Source organism: Aphelocoma coerulescens (genome assembly GCF_041296385.1).
Source record: "Aphelocoma coerulescens isolate FSJ_1873_10779 chromosome Z unlocalized genomic scaffold, UR_Acoe_1.0 ChrZ, whole genome shotgun sequence".
NCBI classification, from domain to species: Eukaryota; Metazoa; Chordata; class Aves; order Passeriformes; family Corvidae; genus Aphelocoma; species Aphelocoma coerulescens.
This window is the reverse complement of record NW_027184085.1, coordinates 71629289-71648861: the sequence shown is the minus strand read 5'-3', so window position 1 is coordinate 71648861 and position 19573 is coordinate 71629289. Positions and strand designations below refer to the sequence as shown.

Genomic DNA, 19573 nt, shown 5'->3' with positions numbered 1-19573 from the left:
TCCCCTTTCACATGAGGTGCAATAAAATTTCAAGGACTTAGATTCAGCTGTCTTCAGGGCCAGAGGCCTCTGACTGCTGGACTGTTGTAATGTCTGCAACCTGTGGAGGTGCCTAATTTCTTTGGTTTCCTCATGGACACTATTTATGAGCAGCCACACTGGCAATTGGCCTGAAAGTTCTGCAGTAAAAGCCAGGGGCAAGACAGGCAATCTTCCAGAAATCTTCCATTTGGATTGCATCCTTAGTTCCCATCCCTCTGTGCTGGCTGAGCTCTGAGCATCTTGCTGGTCCCTGAGATTGTGGGCTGGGCTGCATGTGCACACACTTGTCTGGGATGTGAAGTGTCTGCATCAAAGGACTGATTTCTCCTCAAACTGCATGGATGGATGGGCTTTGGATGCACCCGTTTACCCCTACTCTCAGTACTTCCCTGGGAAGCAGCAGGAAGCTAATTTGGTTGCACAGAGAGCAGAAATGGAGTTACCTCTGCAATCTACAGCCAGTCCCTGGACATGCTGGAAGGATACAGAGGAGATTGGGGTAAAACTTGGTGGTAGTTGTCCATTTTTGCAGCCCTTTGCTTTTAAGAATATGATTGTAAGGAAGGTGCCAAGAACTATGGAATTGCTTCTTCTCATAAAAAAAGTGTTTCCTCACTTCAGGAGGACATTTCCTTGGCTTCAGTCCCAAAACACAGAGATAAATGTTACGGGTTTTAGCAAAAAACCAGTAAAAAAACCAACACAGTTCTGATCCATGTAATTGCCAATCACTGGTTGGGACCAGACACAGAGGGGCAAAATGGTAAGGGGTATTTACAACCTGCTGGAATAAAGTATGCTACATGGCGTTCAGATGTGAACTCTAAACTCCCTCTGCCCATCCTCCAGGCACTTGTCTGTACAGTTGGGGTGGAATACTGAGGATTCAGTGTTACTCCTGTTACAACCCCCAGAGACACATGCAGAATTGGGCACTGAAGTGTGTATTGGGCTGTTGTGAGCACGGAGAGGGGAGAACGAGCTCATGTCCAGGATCTGGCTTGCATTTTGAGTGAAATCCCAAGATTCTCTGCATTCCTCAGCTCTTTTACTAGCCTACTCATGAGGATGTGCCATCAGTCAAGGATTAAAAAAAATCAACCTGAAACAAACCAAAGGAAGAGGTTCATTAGATGTATGCCTTCCCCTCAGAGAAATACAAGTTTTAATTACTGATCATCTTCTTTTACAGTGAAATAAATGCCCGGCTTGATGCTGTGTCTGAAATTCTGCTGTCAGAATCCAGCGTGTTTGGTCAGATTCAAACTCTGCTTTGTAAGCTGCCAGATTTACAGAGAGGCCTCTGCAGTGTCTTCCACAAGAAGGTATACCCATCATTACACTAATTTATTGCTTTCTAAACAGCATCATTCTGTCTTACTGTACTTCCTTTGGTTTTGCATGTTTGTTTAAAAATGTTTTCTACTTAGCAAGACTGAGGCTCACATATTAAAGGGAAGTGAGTTTATAAAAGTCAGATGTGGTAAAATCTTATTTTGTGATCAGCGATATGCTGATAGAAGAAATGTCTGGGCAGGGTTCTAAAGCACGTGCTTTGGATTGCTAGTGATAACAGGAAAACATCTGTGGCAGTCATGATTTAGTGGCTGGGTTCAGCGAGGTGGTATGGTGCAATAACCATTTGCCATTAACTGTTATTTGCCTTAAAGCTTTGCATTCCATATGCTGATCTAAAATCACACGTGCAAGTGGAACCACTTGGCTGTAGCTTTCTGTTTTGAAATGAATGTTGATTTGTCTGTAAATTCTCTAGTTTGGACCTCACATCCACATTTTAACAAGAATCACTTGTAATGAGACTCTGACAATTCTTAGTTGGAGCAGACTAATGTGCCAGCAGCACCTGTGGAGTACTTAATGTTCTTTCATTTCACTGTTCTATTTAGAGGTTTTGACAGGTTGTTTTAGATAAAGGAATAGAACGAAAGCAAAGTTGCAATTTTTTTGGATGGTACAGCATAAAGTTTTCCTGTTCGTGAAAATCTGAAACCCAGTTATTGTACACTTTTTAAAGCCCTGAGGTGTTGCAGTGTTTGGCTCTTGGAAAGGCTTGCTTATTTCAGTGAATGGATGCAGTGGTCCAACCAGAAGGAAGGTTGTGGAAAGAGGGAGTGTGCACCAATTTTCCCATCCTCTAAAGTGTACCGTATTCACATGAAACAATTGTTGGGTTTCTTTGTCCAAACAACTGCCCAGGAATTAGGTAGATCACTTTTTAATGGTTTAACTCATTTCAGGTTTCATACATAGTACCGTTTCTAGGAATGTATCTGCATTTCACAACATCCTGGCACTGCTCAGCTGCTGCCCTGTGGGGTTTGTTTGGTTTGGTTTGCTTGGTTTTATTTTCTGCATGTACTCATTTCTTCAGATGTCCCTCCCTGCTGTAGAATTGCTTGCCTTTCTCGGCTTTAAGCTCACTTTTAGGTGGAGCCATGCAGAGACCTGGATTTTCGTGTGGTTTTTGAAATGAGGTGACAATGCAGTTTGTCTGAACAGCAGCCACTGTAGCATGAAGGTATGTGTTTAGTGAGTCAGATGTTGGAAGGAAGCTGCGGGAGAGGAGAAATGCTCCAGCAGAATCCCTAAAAAGGATAAATTAGGGAGGAAAGCTCTAAGGACATGCTTTTCATTTGAGGAATTTGCTTCCCCTGGTAAAATCCTGGGTTATGCAGAGCACTGTGGAGAGGACCTGAAGCACTGAATAATTCCTGAAGACCTTTAGGACTTCAAGGAGATGGCAGTGTCCCTGAGAGACAGGGTCTGTTTTCAATAAAGAATCAAAAGGAAACTCTGGGAAACTGATTCTGAAGCATAGATAGTGAATATGGAGCCTGAAGAAGGGTCCCAGCGAAGCAGATAGGTATTAAAGAACATGGAGTAACTGGGTTTCATGGATTTTTTTTTGTGGGCCTTTTCCCCCTGAGTGAATGCTGCCGTTTCAGTTCCCACCACAGAACCCTTTCCAGTTCTGTTAATTCCAGATGTCCATCTCTCACATGCTCAAAGTGAGATTCGGTGCAATTTCATTCCCATGAAGGGAGTCAAGACTCTTGAGTGGAACACACTGATGGCTTCAGTGAAGGAATGTGCTTGTTAGTTCACTGTCAGCAGCAGGAAAAATAGGTGAATGTGACAAGCATTTCATCCTCCAGGCCCTTTTTACTTCAGTGAAGTTATTATCTGAGGAGGTGTGTTGTACAAGGAGACTGAGGTGTACAGAGATGGCTGGGGTGTCTCAGTCATTCCAAACATTCTTTGGAATGTTTTTTTTCAGTCAGGTCAGCCGCTCCAGAAATTTCATTGTGCAAAGCCCTGTGCACCAGTAACCTCTAGAGAAGACAGAAAAAAATGAAGGCAAAACAATGGTCGGTAAGGGAAAGCATCCTGATGAGAGCTCTTGTGGTAAAGGATATCCCTGTCTGTTTTCCTGGTCTGACTTACACTGACTTTTTTGAAAGCTTGCTAGTAAGTTGTATCTGGTAGCATAATTCAAGCTGGCAATTTTAACCTGGCCTTTCACAAGTTCCCATTGCCTCAAACCACCAAGACCTGTTTCTGGTTTACCCCAGGAATAAGCAATCTTGAATTAGAACAGCATTTTTGCAGTGGGAATTGGGTATTACCTTGGTGGTCACAGTTGAGCTGCAGTTTTGCCCCAGCCTGAAAAAGGACTGTGGGAGTGGTTAAGGAGACAGGAGCAGTACTGCAGTTGCCATGGAGAGAGGAGTTAACTTCACAAGGGCTGGTTGTTGTTCTCAGTTTGTGCAGGTCCAGCACCTGACATCTTGCCAGGCAGAAATGATCTCTACTACAGACAGGCCTCACTCCTCTCCGTGGAAAAAGAAGGGTGAGTGCAGGTGAAATGTTTGAAGACTTCTGTAGCCCACAGAAGGTGACTGCAAAAGGAATCTGAGAGACAGGGAATTTTAAAGAGCTTGGTCTCAACAGTGCCCGGAGCTGATGCAGAATCAGGCCTTGGTGGCAGAGGTGGTGCTCGGAGTTTTCCAGCACCAGATCGGCCTGTGGAGCCTGAGGAGAATTGCCAGATCGCCTGGCACAATTCAGACCACACACATTTTGTTCTGGCATCGGTGAAAGATACGAATGGCAGGACCCTACTTTTTTTGCCTCAGTTAAAGTGGGAACTTGACTTTGAGTGTGGCAAAAGAGGGTCAGTGACCAATGTTTGAACAGGTTTTAAAACCAGTACGGAGTAAACATGCCATTAGTACTTTAAGAAATGTGTCCTACAGGCCAACCTGATGTTTCTTGCTGTTTTCCTGCCTGGTGTTTCAGTGTGTTTCAGAAGACAAATATTTATACAGGTTCAACCCATAAATGTTTATCTTATTTGTACCCTTTGCTCAATAAACATTATTTTTTTGACTAAATCACAGTCACCAAAGGATTCGTCATAACAATTGGCCATTAAATGTACAAAACAGATTAAAGTGGAGCTGTTTACCTAAGGATGAAGAGCAATAATCAAACCTTACCACCACATGTAGTAAAACATCATTTCAGTTTGTTCTGCCTTTGACTTCAACCCCAGGCGCTCTCCCGCTCCCAGTTCCTCACAAGCTGCTGCACTTGGGGAGAACCTGTTCAGCTGTGGATCAGGCTCTAGAGGTTTCCTGCCCATGTGCCAGGCTGCTCACCTGAGCAGAATGGAGCAGGCAGGTGCTGCAAGGGGGGTATTTAGTGCCTGTCTGCCCACAGCCTCCTCAGGGATTTGCCTTCCCATTTTTCAGTGAATATCTCACTATTTCCTGGACGTAGCCGGATTCCTCAGAGGACAAGGGTGCAGCTCAGCTGGGTGCCAGGTGCGCTCAGTGATGCTGAAAATGTGCCCTTCCCTGGAAGGTGCATTTGATATGTCATTGAGGAGGGTGTAATTTTCAGAAGACTCAGAGAAAAATGTTATGGTTTTGGTTTTTGGTTTGTTTTTTTTCTTGTGTGAAATGAATACCTGTTATATATGCCCAGGAAATTACTTTCTGTTTGTATAGAATGTTTTAAATGTGTTCTCCCCATAGGATAATCCTTTGACTTCTGCTAACATATACCTTGTATTTTTTACTTTTTTTTCTACCATGACAATAGCATGCACATGTTGCTTATACTACACTTTCAATCTTTTAAAGAATTAAAACTTTTAATCTTAAAAGAAGATATTTTTAGGTTTGCAATGCTAAATGCTGATTTGAGCAAACTGTTCCCTGTTAAGCTGATTAAAATAAAGTCATAACAAGGGGACTTTGTAATCTTAAAATTAAATACCTCATTTTTCCCAAACCAAAGTCTGCTCTCTATGCTAAAGAGATAAAGGTGGGTACTACAATCTGACAAGAGTGATAAATGTATACTGCATTTAGACACCAGTATTTTTTATTTGAAATGCTTTTAACTTGGAGGGAGTGGTCAGTGGCTGTCAGCTGTGGGTCTCTGTTGGAAACAATTTCAGTAATGCAAACAGGGCTGGATTGCTGTCCGTGTTGCTGAGAGGGTGTTAGATCTCTGTTAGATCACTGGCAGCCACCCCATTTCAGGACAGCTTGATAAACTGCTGGATGAAACTATTGTTTGGCATCACTGTCAACTCTGAGGTTATTTCTCCAGTGCCAGAGAAGTTATGGCTATCACTGGTGTCATCTCAAAATCAGACTTCAAAAGTAGCACTGGATAAGCTTGTGAGGATCTTCTGTGAGTGTAAGGCTGTTAATCCTGCTTTATGTAAACAAGTTTTACTGTATTTTAAAAGCTTCTAATTTATAACGCAGTTATGTATCTTTTGTAAGGATACTTGGGATCTGAGTGGAATCAGCCCCACTGTAATGGAGCCCAGCTTTTCCAGAGTTATTTGAATGTATCTGTTCCAAGTTATTTGTGTGCTTAGTAAATTTACTTCTGCAGAGGAGACATTAAATTTTAGATGCAAAGTCCTGCAGTGTTACTAAAAGGGAGCCAGGGGAAACAGGGACACTCTGAATCAGCACAAAAGGGGTATGTTCACCCTCATTCTTGGAGACACTCTGTTTAATAAGGTTGTTTGCAGTAAAACATGGTGCATTTCCCTTTCTCCAAAGGTCTGTAGTCACAGAATCAAACAGGTTTTAACTCATGAGGTGACTCTTACAGTGTCCTGTAGGCCATCGAGTTGCTGTGAGGAACTTAAGCGCGTTTATTAACCATCTTCTGACAAATCTCATAACTTCAAGAGTTGTTTTAGGTGACACTGCCTTGAAATCCAGCTTTCTTCTCTTAGTGAAGCCTCTGCTTCACCAGCCTCACCACCCTGACTGGCGAACACCTCACCAGGTGTTCTCATGTATACCCACAAACATTTCCCCTTCCCACACTCCTGCAGATTCTGTACTGATCAAGGCCCTATTTACTTCCTTTTCTGAAAAAGGAACAATTAACCCCCCCAGCCCAATTAACACCACCTGGGGAACTGATGAGTTTCTTAGTGTGCATATTTGCTCCTGTCCTGTCCTGGGCACTGTTCCCCTGGGAATCACCCTGCTGCCTCCAGGGACCTCCTGTGCACACTCTGGAGTCCAGGGAAGTCTGGCAGGATTTTATCCCTCATCTGCATGGATGTGGATGATGATGATATAATCGGTCAGAAAGTGTTTTATTTGACTTTGAGTCCAAGCCTGGATTTATCATTTGTTCACAGTTTCAGGCCTTTCCTCTGTGCTTTGACTTCAAACACTGTTGACATATTTACTCCTTTATTTTTTTGTTTTATTTTGTTGTCAGAACTTTTGCAAGATAGAAGCAGTAAGTCCAAGATTATCAGAAAGATGATGATAAATTGCAGCAAGTTTTTTGCAGAGGAAACCCAAAGTTTTCATGAGGCAGAATAATGGACTGTTTATGAAGCAAGACTGAAAGACCTTTTTTTTGTTAAATTGATGATTAAAGGAGAACAGAAGGCTTAGAGGTATTTGAAGGGTGTTAACGGCAAAGAAACAGTTGAGTTAGTGTAATACACAAGAGTAAAATCAGAGACATTTGGATTAATTGAAGGGAAAGGAAATTTTTGCAAATAACACTTTTACATGATGATAGTTGTTGCATTATGGATTAGTGGTAAGCACACAGTATCTCGGAATATACAGGAAAACTAACACAGAAAAATTGGAGCATTTGCAGGGAAACCTCCTCATGGGTCTTCTCTATTCCTGACTCTCTGGTTCTGCAAAATAGATGAGCTTAGGTTTTCCAGAAACATTCAGAGTGCAGTGTCTGTGGCCTTTCTGAATTCCTAACCGTGGTTAAATTGCATTTCGGCTAATACTTTATTCTGTGTTTGGGTGCAGACATTCCTTGGGAATAACTACAGTGTAATAGGTGAGAGAATTGCCTTAGTTCTTGCATTTGAGTGTGGGAAGGGAGAGAAAGAAGAATTTACTTTTGGGGAGAAATTGAAAGAGGATGACAAAATAAAAATGCATATGTGTTCTGTGAAATAGTGAATCACTGTAGCCTACCTCTTCTGTGAGCAGTTTTGTACTGATCACCACACAGTCCTGTCCAGAAATTAAATTCTAGATCTCTATGGCAGAAGAGAGAAAAAAATGTAGGAACAGAAGGATGTGGCAGACAAAGAATATTATATATCCTACTGCCTTCCTTGCATCCTCAGGTGAGAAAAATAAGCTGGTTTTCTTTCAGCATTGTCAGTTGACTGATAGGAGAATTTCAGAAGACTAAAGGAGGAATGTTTCTACAGATCAGTAAAATATGAAAAAATACCAGCATAATTATGTATTTATTATGGGCAACTTTTAAAGAATTTTCTGAAATTGGAAAGTCCTGGGAGTGCAACCGAGTTCCGTGAGTTTTGAGAGCACTGAGTGTCCTGTGGGACCAGGTTTCCGTTTGCTGTGCAGCTGTGGTGCAGCACAGATGCAAACCCAGTGCTGTGCAGAGCATTTCAGAATCAGCGTTGCCTCCTGCATGGGTGGGCGTGGGCATGGGAATTGTTTCAGGAGGGGTGGTCACTGCTTGAGAAGCCCTTCCTGAACACGAGCTAAAGGTAACAAACCGTGCTGACACGGGGGAGCATCCAGAACCTGACAGGAAAATGCCTGAACCACATCGCAGGTAACGTTAATGGTTCAAAAAGGGAGAGGAGACTCTCTCTTAGAGCTGGTGCTTTTGGTGAGAAGCTGCTTTAAGGGAAGTAATGTGCTCCTGCTCTGTGAATGTCGTGAATGAGGCTCTGACAGTGCTCTGTGTGTTGGCCCCAGGTTGGGATGTTCCCTTTTAGAGAACAGAGAGACAGAGAATACTCTGGATAACTGCCTGAATGAGGAAGGAGGATCCTCCATTGTGGTGATCAGAGGATGACAGATGCAGAGTGGGCTGGTGTGTTCTCCTCTGTCTTCCTCACGCAGGTCTGGGAGCAGCCAGACAGAGCCCAAGCTGTCAGTAGCTACAACCACTTCAAACAGGGTGCTGGTTTTCCTCCTCTCTATGTTTTTCCTTCCTGTGTTCCTGATCCCAGTCTCTCCCTGCCTGTGCCTGACCTTGCCTTCCAAACCCTGTCCTGCCAGGTCAGCAGCCTGGGGTGCACAGGACCATATGGACAAGGTGTGGTGCTCCTGAAATTACCCAGCCTGCTTTTTTTGCTGTGTGCACGTTATAAATGCCCCTACTTCTGCTTTTGTATGCACATCTGCCCCCAGCAACAGGAGCGCTGGAAATCAGCTCATGACAAATTCCTAAGGACAGTGGTTGAGACAATTGGTGTGATTAATTAACCCCCTGCATGGGGCAAGATGGTGCAGCTCTGTCACTGTCCATACATTTTATTTGCATTTTGTCACGTTTTAAAAAAGAGCAGAACCTGTAGGTTTTCTGTTAGTGAAAATGTAATGCATTGTAGTGATTCAGACATTGCTTCCCTTCTCAGTGCTCTACCCAGGAGTTCTTCTTGATAGTCAGCACCCTGTCTCGTCTGGACTTGGAAATTCAAGCTTTTGTCCCAGTCATACATTCCCATGTGAGATCTCCTCTGTTAAAAAATGCACTGCTGGAAATCCCAGACCTTCTCTCCCCAGTAAAACAGTATTTAAAGATCCTTAATGAAGAAGCAGCCAAGTAAGTAGAAAAAAAATGTGATTCTCCTGTGCCTCATAGGCTTTCTGAGTAGATGTGTTCAGTTATGCAAATTTTGCATCTTGGTTTAATACACCTTAGTTTTATATTTTTTATTTCATATTTATTTATGTACAGTTCCTTTTAGTTAAAGCAGAGTTTGTTGTTGTGGCTTCCATTCTGTTTTTAAAGTTAAACTAGGTGAGGGAGTATTTTGCCTAGTGGGTGTCTGCCTCAGGCTGAAGGATTTTTTGAAAGTTTCCCACCTGTTTTGGGTGATGAATTTACAGGAAAGTATGTTTTGCATTACACTAATTTGTTTAACAGCTTTTTAATTAATTTTTTTAAAGAGAAGCTAATGCTTTTGAAGACAGACTTGACCTTCAGCAGAGTGGCAGCTCTGGTGTCAGGAATATGCCTTTCACTATTTTTGTGAGAATTCATTAAAGCTGTCTGCCCTTTTTTGTCTTAATTACGTCCACTGTTGGTCCAAGGAAAAAAAAAGACAGAGGAAGAAGATGCTAAATTGGAATTTATACACATTATATTGGAGAACATATTTAAAGAATTTGTTGGGTACTGTTAGCTGTGAAGAACTGCTGCCTCCACTGTTACCCCTGGATTCTTTGCTGAGCTTGTGGCAAAAAGTTGTGTGTTGTTATATGGGGGCAGCATAGTCTTAACTTTATATTCAAAACAGACTAGAAATAAACATCCACCTTATTTATAAAACATTTTTTATCTTCTCCAAACTGAGATTTAAAAATAAATCTTAAGAATTGAAGCCTAGAACCTAATTTTATTTGCTTTTGATTTAGAGATGGATCTGAGGTATATAAAGTTAGAAGTTGAGAAGGGCAGAAGGATTTCCTCTGACCATTGGAAAGGTGGGATTATGAGATTCCTGCTGATGCCTGGTGCCCAATTGTAGTTGTGACAGTTTATGCCAAAACAGACTATATCTAAATTGTACCAGATTTACTGTAGGTAGGTTCAAAACATGGGGTGTTTTTCTCTGTCACTGTGCTAATGATGGCTGGAATAGTATACAAGGTATAATTGATGTGCTGATTGGGTATATTGTAGTTGCACTTACTCAGAAATGATTACTAACTTACTGGCCTTTATATCTCTCAAATGTATGTGGTGGTATTGTTTTTACTCAAAAACATTTATTAAAATCATGGCTTCTACTCACATCCCTCTGTGCACACACACACTTGTGCACATCCTGCATCACGTGTTAACTTTGTTATGAGGTGTGGATAAAATCCTGTAATTGTTCTCAAAAGTATCCCTTTGCTCCAGGATTTTTTCTTTACAGGGAGTTTGAGATTTTGGGATTTGTGTTTTTTAAGGTGTCAACATTAAAATTTTTTGTAGGCATCACGGAGCAGTGACAGTCTTCGCAATCAGCTGCTGGCTACTAGTGATCTTTTTTTTTTTTGCCTTGCATTCCCATGGAAACTAGTCTAATTACCACAAAATCGTTTCTAAAAATTAGTATTGTACTTTAAAATGGCATCTTTGCTGTCACTTATGTAATGCCAACGACGGTGGAATGCAAAGCCAAAGCACAGCTCTGTTACCTGCCTTGTCACTGGCTCCAGCTGTAGTTCCATGTGCAGGCAAAGGGGTAGTGGAGTAAGTAGAATATTAGATTTTTTTATTACTTCCATGCTATAATACTTTCAGTTCGCTAATTACTTGCTCTCCACATATTAGTTTTCAAGGTAATTATATAATTAACTTGCAGAGTTCTGTATTGACTCTAAAATGCAAAGTTATATTGCAATTAACTTAGGGCTGATCACACTGCTTTTTATTGTTTGCCTGGTACTTACTAGGGTAAGTTAAATTTTTGTTATGTTTGTTGACAGCCACATTTTTAATTGCTAGTTCAGCTTCTCAGTTTTAACCATTTCAGTGGCATTGCTTTCAGGTTTCAGTCCTGATGCTGCCAAAACAGTTCTGTCATTTTTTCTGGCACTGAAACTAGAAAAGGGCATTGTTTTGCATGTACTTAAAAGTACTCTGGTTAATCTTTTCTGGACAAAAGAAGGAAGCTGCTCTGGGAATGTACTGATGGCATTCTGCTTCGATGAGGACCTTGAGGGGGGGATTTTTCCATGCAATCCTTACAAAAATGTGCCCGATTTTGGCCAAATTCTAAATGTGTCAAAAATCTGTGTTCTTGTTATGCAGAAATTAGCTAAAGTTTCACATTTAACTCCAATAAAGGTGTTTCCAGCAGCTGGGGGGCTCTGTATACAAAGTGCTTCTCTGTTTACGTCATGGCTACACATTTCAGTAAATGGGCTGTACTGTGACCAAGCACCTGAAAATCTGTGTTTAGATGGGAATTAAATGTTAAATGTTAAAACAAATGAAAATAAAATAAGAATGCAGCCAGTAGAATTGGGGAATATCTCTCTCTTTTTACTGTTATTTTATCTTACATTTTTTATGGATAGGACTGGAGATAAAACACAGTTGTTCAAGGACCTCACAGATTTCCCTGTCATCCGAAAGAAAAAGGAGGAGATCCAGGATGTGCTTTCTAAAATCCAATTGCATCTGCTGGATATTCGTAAACAGATTAAGAACCCTTCTGCAGAGTATGTTACTGTTTCGGGTCAAGAGGTACTGTGGGGTTTATTATGTATGACTGTACCCATCCTTGCCTAGAAAATAGCTTAAAAGCGGGACCTAGCTGGAACTCTATTCACTGAGTGTGGTGCTTCATGAGGGCATTTGACTATAATCTTTTGTACAACTTTGAAGAACAGCTTTCTTACCTTTATTTGTGTGACTCCTGTATTTGTTAAGTCAATCACTTTAGTGACTTAAATAATAGAAACACATCAGTGCAGTTGAATTTGGTTCAGTAATGCTTTGCTTTTCTGTCTTTGTAAAAACACTCATGTACTTGCAAGGTTAATTGTATGGCTATTAAGTGCTGGAATACTCTCAGAGAACCAGGAAGCTCAGCATTTGGTTAATTTGAAGAATGGTGAAAGGATTTCTGAGTACTGAGTCAGACTGTAATTTGAAAGATGGGAGAGAAGAGGGAACAGTATTAAAGAATATAAGTGTTGTTTTACTTCTAATTCTCGGAAATGGTGTTCTGGACTGGAACTTTTGTTGGTGGATGCAGTACAAGTGTGGGCAGGACGTGCTCCAGCGAGCTGAGAAGTTCAGTGGTGAAAAACAGAGACAACAGACCCTGCCACGTTTGTGGGGGAACTGAAAGGAACAGTGAGGTTGGACTGCTCAGCGTTCTCCTCTGGAACTGAGAGTAGGAAGCTGGGAAAAAGTCTGCAGAAAATTGGGGAAAGAAAGGAGTTAGGAAAGAGAATGAGAGTTGTGAGTAGAAGAGAGGAGTGGGTGAGGACAGGGAGGGAAGGGGCTGGAATCAGCCGTGGGGCACTTAGGAAGCTGAGAAAGATCCAAGAGACGCAGGAGGGAGCAAATAGGCACTGCTGAAAATGATGGAAGGGATGAATTAGAGACAGCAGCCTTTCATAAAGACCTGAAGTGGATGTTCCTGCTGAGGGTGAAGCTGAGAACAGGAGACACACAGCCCCAGAGTCAGGTTGGCTGTCAGCACAGAAGCTGAAATCCAAGGGAAGAGTGAAAAGAGTGTTTGAGTATTGTCTGAGACAGGGAAGAGCAGGATTTGCAAGGTTTCTCTCAGGGAAGCTGGGTTAATAGCTGCCATGTGTGTGAAGTAAAGAAAAAGAGAGGAACTGATCAAAGGGAGGAGAGCATCTGAGGGAGGACTGAAAAGTGGTTTTGGAGCCAGCAGTCACTGCACACATTTCAGAGAGGAGGCCTTCGTTGCAGGGCATGGCTCAGGAGCCTTTGCAGACAGAGATGTGTCTGGTGCCGTGATGAAAGGAGCTGCAGAGGTTGGGGATAGCTCTTATTTAGTGACAACTGGTGTGGGTGTTTCACAGACACCAAAAGAGGCAGCAGAGAGGGGTCAGAGAAGATGGTCAGTGAGGAAAAGAAAGATGCCAGAGGAATGGAAATAACGGAAACTTAATTGTATGGGAGGAGTAGAACACAGGACTAGAACAGGAATTTATTTGGTTTGAGCTCTTTCTTCCTTAGATCTGTATGGTATATTCTCCTTATGTTCTTGTAGCACCCTGATAGATGTGAAATTCAAATGCTCCTTCACAACAGAAACATCTTGGAAGTGTTTTGGGTGAATTAAGAACCAGTGGCCTCTGTCCTTGCTGTATTTGTGTGTTAGGACTGTTATCCTTGTTTGTTCTTGGGGGTGAATGCTGGCTCCTCTGGAAGTTTCTATCTAAATCTTATTAACCACAATGGAAAAGTGTTGTCAGACATGGGTCTTGTGGCCTTCCGTAAATGTGGTCAGGTTCTGTGTTAACCTAATCTGCGCAGGAAATTCGTTTTCCAGCTGAATTCTGTGACGTGAGAATGCCTCAACTCTCTGACATCCAGGACCTCAGGCTATTGTTACAAAGATAACTGACATGAATCATATAAAATACTGCAATAAACACGTCACGTAAATTTCACTGCACTGAGCATCTTGACACTGCTGCTGCTTTTCCCTGTGCCTCCTTTTCTGACCCGAGTTCATTTGAACCTGAAGCAAAGTTGTGTAGGTGCAGAGGGGTTATGTATGCCATAACCCCAGCTTTTTTGGGGGAAAAAAGAACATTCCCTTCTGGTCTGCTCTTTCTCTTCAGGCTCAATATGGTTTTCCTCTGAGGCTTGCAGTTTGATAAATGACAATTCTGATTCTCTGCTCTTCCTTTGACTTCCCATCATGTGTAACGTTACATTTCTGTTATTTTAGTTTTTGATAGAAGTCAAGAATTCCCATAAATCATCCGTGCCATCTGACTGGGTTATGGTTAATAGGTATGTAAAATGTCTTTGAAGTTTGTTTTAATATAGAAGAAAAATCAAGAGGTATTTTGGTATTACAATTGATTACATGCACATTTTCATTGTCCCATGTGTTTAGGTTTGTTGGGGTTTTTTTAGCTGAAAACCCAACCAAATAGTAAATTTATTGCTTAAAAGCAAAACAACCCAAACAAAACTGAGGAAAATTGATTTCTTACAACATTTGTTTGTACACAGTACATCCTCAGAGCACAGAATTACTCACCCCATCTTTCAAGGTGCATGTCCTGGCATCAGAGCTATGGCCTTGATTCAGTTGTGCCTGTAGCTTGCACGTGCAGATCCTTCATACAGTTTTGATTGTTTTTGTTTTATTCAGAAAGGTCAAAGTAGCTGTGCTAACATCTGCTCATACACCTCAAGAAATTCAGTGCATTTAAAATACCATTTTGCTTACTCATACAGGCAAGCTTTTCTTGCCTTGGGACTTGGTGTAATGTAAGCTTGATTCTGGATAATTTTCCAGCAGATGAAACAGAGATGGACTGAATGATGTAGTTGGCTTTTTTTCTTTTCAGTGATTTGATTTATGATTTGAATGGGTTAAATACCTGAAAGTTACAATGTCCATGTAAATGCTGAATTCTCCACAAGCCCCAGTGTGTAATGTGTGAGCACAGACATCTCTCATCAAGTTGAACTCTGAAGTGATGCTCAATTCACTTATGCAAGAATTAACACTCAATTCTCTTTTAATTAAACTTCTTTTAATACTCAAAAGTGCACAGATCAGACAGAATTAACTTGGTGAACAAATTACAGCTAGTCTGGATTCTGTAAAAGAATGCCTGGATATGCCAAATGGAGTCCTTAATGAAAATACATGAGTAAATAGCAAGTGCCTCGAGTGGAAGCTAGCAAGACCATCTATATTTTCCATGTTTATTTCAGGCTTATCATGAAGTTTTCCTCTTTAAAGTGAATCTGGTTTTGTCTAGTTCATTGTATATCAACCAGTCCCAGCAAAGTCATGCACTTGGGCAGTTATGGCTGAGCAGTTTTGTGAAATACGTAAGCTTGGGTGATAATGCCACACTGTGCACAGCATTTCAAAGCCTTCTGACACCACTTTTTTCACAGTAGAGGCCACTGGAATCTATAGGGTTTGGTATCACAATGGAAGAGCTTTTTTTTTTAGAGCATCCATTGTCGAGGCTTACAGAGATTAAGGAAATTACTCCAATTTTGCATGTAGATGGTGTAGCTGATTGCCTGGTAACCTTGATTTCCAATCAGTCCTTTCTCTCTGTTGCAGCACAAAAGCTGTCAGCCGCTTCCACTCGCCTTTCATTATAGAAAATTACAGACTCCTGAACCAGCTCCGGGAGCAGCTCGTCCTTGACTGCAGCGCGGAGTGGCTGCGCTTCTTGGAGTGAGTGCACCAGAGGCAGCTTTCACCACTCTGTTCCACCCCGCTGTAGGAACAGAGGAATGCTTATCTTTCCAACAGAACAGTTGTACATAGTTACGTTGTCCTCAGCAGCTTCACAAGCAGTCAGTTAAAACCTTGCTCTTCATTGTAAAGCTTTTGAGGGCAAGACCTTTGAGCCCGCGTCCTGAGACCAGCAGTCATGTCTCTACATTTGAAAATTCTGATGAAAATAATACTTTTAAGTATCTAAGGCATCTCCCAAAGTTTGAAAAATACTATCACAGCATTAAGAATCTGAAAGTACAATTAACTCTGAGTGAAACTGAATCTAGTTGGTTTTATTGGTTTTAGTATATTATTTATTAATATTATGTAGTAGTTGTATTATTTTTTATATTTTGTATGCTATCCTGACTATGGGAGTTTGATAGAAAGTATTGATAGTTTTATTGTCCCTCACATCTGGCACATCTGTTTGTCTGAGATCAGAGTTTTCAGTGGGGTTATTTGCCTATTTAGGCAAAGGATTTTTAAAATGGGACTTTAAAAAATATGTCCTGAACTTCTCAGAATGTCTTTAATTTTTCAGGTGCCTGATTATCTGTTATTTTTCACTTCCGTGAGCTACAGAACCACTGAAATTGTTCCTCTTGTCATGCAGTGATAGTTTGCAAAAACTTATCAAGTCCCTGCTCAAGTTGTCTCACTGGATTTGCTTCCCATTAGGAACCCAGAAATTCTGAAAACTGAGTAGAAACTGGGAAAACATTCCAACTCACACTTCCCCAGTTGTGTTTCCTTCGCAGAACTATAAAAGTAGTTCTCTCCATGTTCACCTGGCTGTGCTCAGTAGAGTTGTAGGAGAGCAGCAGACAGAAAGGGAAGACCTGTGTGTAGGAAAGTGCTCTTCTTTCCCCCTCTCCATTCACTTATGTATTTGTTTATTAAATTTTGCTCCCCCGCTGATTTTATATTCAATGTTGTAGCTTTGAGACTAGGGGAGAGGAAAAGACAAATTCCAGAGGACTAGGAGAATGAGCTCTGCTGAAAACTCGGTTCTCCTGGTAACGTCATTATTGCACTGGGGAAGCAGCACCATAAACTGAAAATGAATTCTTGAATTTTCTGTTGTAGATACCATACTTGGTTGAAATTGTAGACAACTCCTGTGCTCAGACACTCTTAGTTTGGTTCTTTTTTGACTGTAACATATGGTTGAGGTTGAATCAGCAGTTGGGATTCTGCTGCTGAGATTCTATATCAATTCTGATAAATTGTGGCATTTTTGTACACCTCGTTTAGGCAGCAGGGATCAACTGCTGACCCTTTACAAGCTATCTAATGAATTTAATTTTTCCTGATTTTCTGTGCTTAAAAAATAATTCATTGTTTGTTAGAATGGGAGGTGAAGTCCACCTTGATTAAGGTCCTCATGTTGTATCTCATAACCTGCTGGGAGATTTGGATTCAGAGTGATTTAAAGAGCACAGGAGCCCTGTGAAGATCTTGCATGGGGTGCATTTTGACAGTCCTTTTGTATCTGCACAGAATTATTTCTTTCCCTGTTTTTGTGTAACTTTTCCCTGTTTTGATGCAGCCATTTCAGTGAGCATTATCACCCTGTGTCTAAAGCCATTTGTCACCTAGCAACTGTGGACTGCCTGTTCTCATTGGCCCAGGTGGCCAAACAAGGAGACTACTGCAGGTAATCAATTTTTAATTTTTAATTTTTATGTGGGATTTTATACGGAATTATAAGAGTGTATTTAAAATAAATTAGGTTTTAATATGTGTACCATGATAAAAAGCACTACTAAAATTGTTTACCGTAGTTTCAACCTAATCTGATTTTGCAGAGCATCACTTCTGGACTTAATGCAAGTCTGTAAACATTGCAGTTCAAATTTGATATCTTTGTGTTTGCTGTTTGACCTAAGTCTAGTAGATGATGTCTTAGTTACACATAAATAAATGCTGGACTTTGCGTGGGCTTTTTTTCTGTCTTTTTAAAAAATTATTTATTTTTTATTCTCAGCAAGGTCTGAGCTTATGACATCTTTGTAATACCTAAGAGTCTGAGGTATCTGAGGTATGTTTCAAGGGTGTATCTCAGGTAATGAACAGGTAAATATTAATGCAGAGCAGTGGTGATGCCTCACCTGGGCTCACGTGTGAGAGCTGATGAGGGACCTGCTGCCTCTGCCCAAGACCCATACACTGAGAGGGGCATGAAGAGAAATCCACATGCAAATACTTCTGCTTTGATACATCATTAAAAATAATATTGATCACTCCTGGACTCTTGGGATCTTGTATGCCTCTGTCAAAATCTCTTGGAAAAGAATTGCTCACTTTTTTCTGTATACTCAGATGAGAAAACAAACTGAAATGTGATTAATTCGCTGTGCAGAATTTAAATAATACACTGAATTTTAGAGTGGCTTAGAGCTTATAAACTAGAAGGAAGGAGACTTCTCAGTGAAACCTCAGCTGCAGGGAAGGTGTCAGTAATTAATTTTGGAGGGCTGCTGAAGGGAAGACTGGACTTCAATATTAAGTATTTTGGAGGAATGTTTTGCTTGTGAGAATTGTTTGGCATGGCCCTGCCTGAGGCAGGTAAATGAGTCAGGTCAGGAGCAGAGGTGTTGGAGAGGTGAGCCCCTCTTGCAGTGTGCTGGGAGGCTCTTCCTGTGCACAGACAATTCACAGCATCAGGGCTCTCAGGCAGCGAGTGGAGGTGTAAAGGTGATGGTGTGGGCAGTCCAGAGAACAGCATCTGATGTTTGAGTGTCTACTCTGCAGACTTTAAGTGAATTTAAATTTAAGGAATGCTGTTGAAGAGATGGTGCAAGGCCTAAGACTGTCTATATATTGGTTTCATCTCGGCTATACAACTGTTGGAAATAAGTTTTTGCTAAACCCCCACCATCATCAGTTTGTCCTCTTTCCCCAGTGCTTTGTTTTTATAGGATGCCATTTATTTGATTTCCATTTTCCATTTAAATTGCATTATCATTCTTCAACCTGAGGAAAATCTTACTCCCCACATCTTCCCTTTGAAGTCCACCCAAAGTGTTAGTTAATTTCCAGTTGTAAAATTCTGTGGCTTTATTCCAGAATTCTCTTTTTCTCAGTCTTCAGAAATAGTTGATGGCAGTAATTAATTTTTATATTTTGTACTTTTTCCACAGAAACCTACAACATAGGTGACCCTCCTGCAGGCCTTAGTTACAGTAGTTCTACACAATCAGTTACAAAGAACACTAAAATGAATACCTTTCCTTTTTTGCAGACCAACTGTGCAAGATAATCGGCGTGAAATAATCATAAAAAATGGCAGGCACCCTGTGATCGATGTTCTGCTGGGAGAACAGGATCAGTATGTTCCAAACACCACCAGCCTTTCAGTAAGTACCAAGAAACTGATTGAGCTTCAAAATGATTCAAGGCAAAGAGGCTGGGACGAGCTTCTGGGCCAGTAAGTTGAAATAGGTGATTTAGTCACACAGCTGCCTGCTGGGCTGCATTTCAGAGAGGTGTTGCTAGATGTCACCACATCTGTTCTGTCCCTTTGCTGGTACCTTGCAGCCACATGCTCTTTTCACAACCTTGTTCAGTCTTAAGGCATAAAGAAAGGCAAGGTAGTCTCAAAATTAGGAAAATGTGTGTTTCAAATGGTTATTTTCAAAAAACAAATGAATAATTACAGGTTTTTTAACAGCGTCGTCACAGGGAGTCTGCATTTTGTCGAAACTCTAAGTTTTGGAATTTTTAATATGCAAATACATGTCACAGGTCTGCTTTTTCAGATTAATTCTAAGATTGCTTGTAATTTTTTAATGTATTCTCTACCATGCAGTTTCTTTCTGGAAATATTAGTGTCATACAGCCTTCTTTTCCTGATAAACTAAAATGTGTCTCTTAAATTCCATGCCTGTTTGAAGTTATTCATTAAATATTTATCTCTCCATATATTTTTATAAATATTAAATATCTGTTTTTAATGAATATAAAAGATATGCTCACAACTTATCTCTGAGGTGTCTCTGCCTCTTTATACCGTAAATACAGGAA

General features: G+C 41.0%; 1 protein-coding gene across 1 annotated transcript in view; it reads left to right on the top strand.

Annotated features, from left to right (window-relative positions):
- MSH3 (mutS homolog 3) overlaps positions 1-19573 on the top strand; it is an 89949-nt gene that overhangs the window by 49937 nt on the left and 20439 nt on the right. Inside the window, exons 13-19 of the mRNA XM_069001975.1 lie at positions 1235-1367; positions 8993-9180; positions 11652-11820; positions 14015-14079; positions 15383-15499; positions 17097-17204; positions 18792-18906. Coding sequence (XP_068858076.1) covers positions 1235-1367; positions 8993-9180; positions 11652-11820; positions 14015-14079; positions 15383-15499; positions 17097-17204; positions 18792-18906 — 895 coding nt within the window. The remainder of the gene's footprint in view (positions 1-1234; positions 1368-8992; positions 9181-11651; positions 11821-14014; positions 14080-15382; positions 15500-17096; positions 17205-18791; positions 18907-19573) is intronic.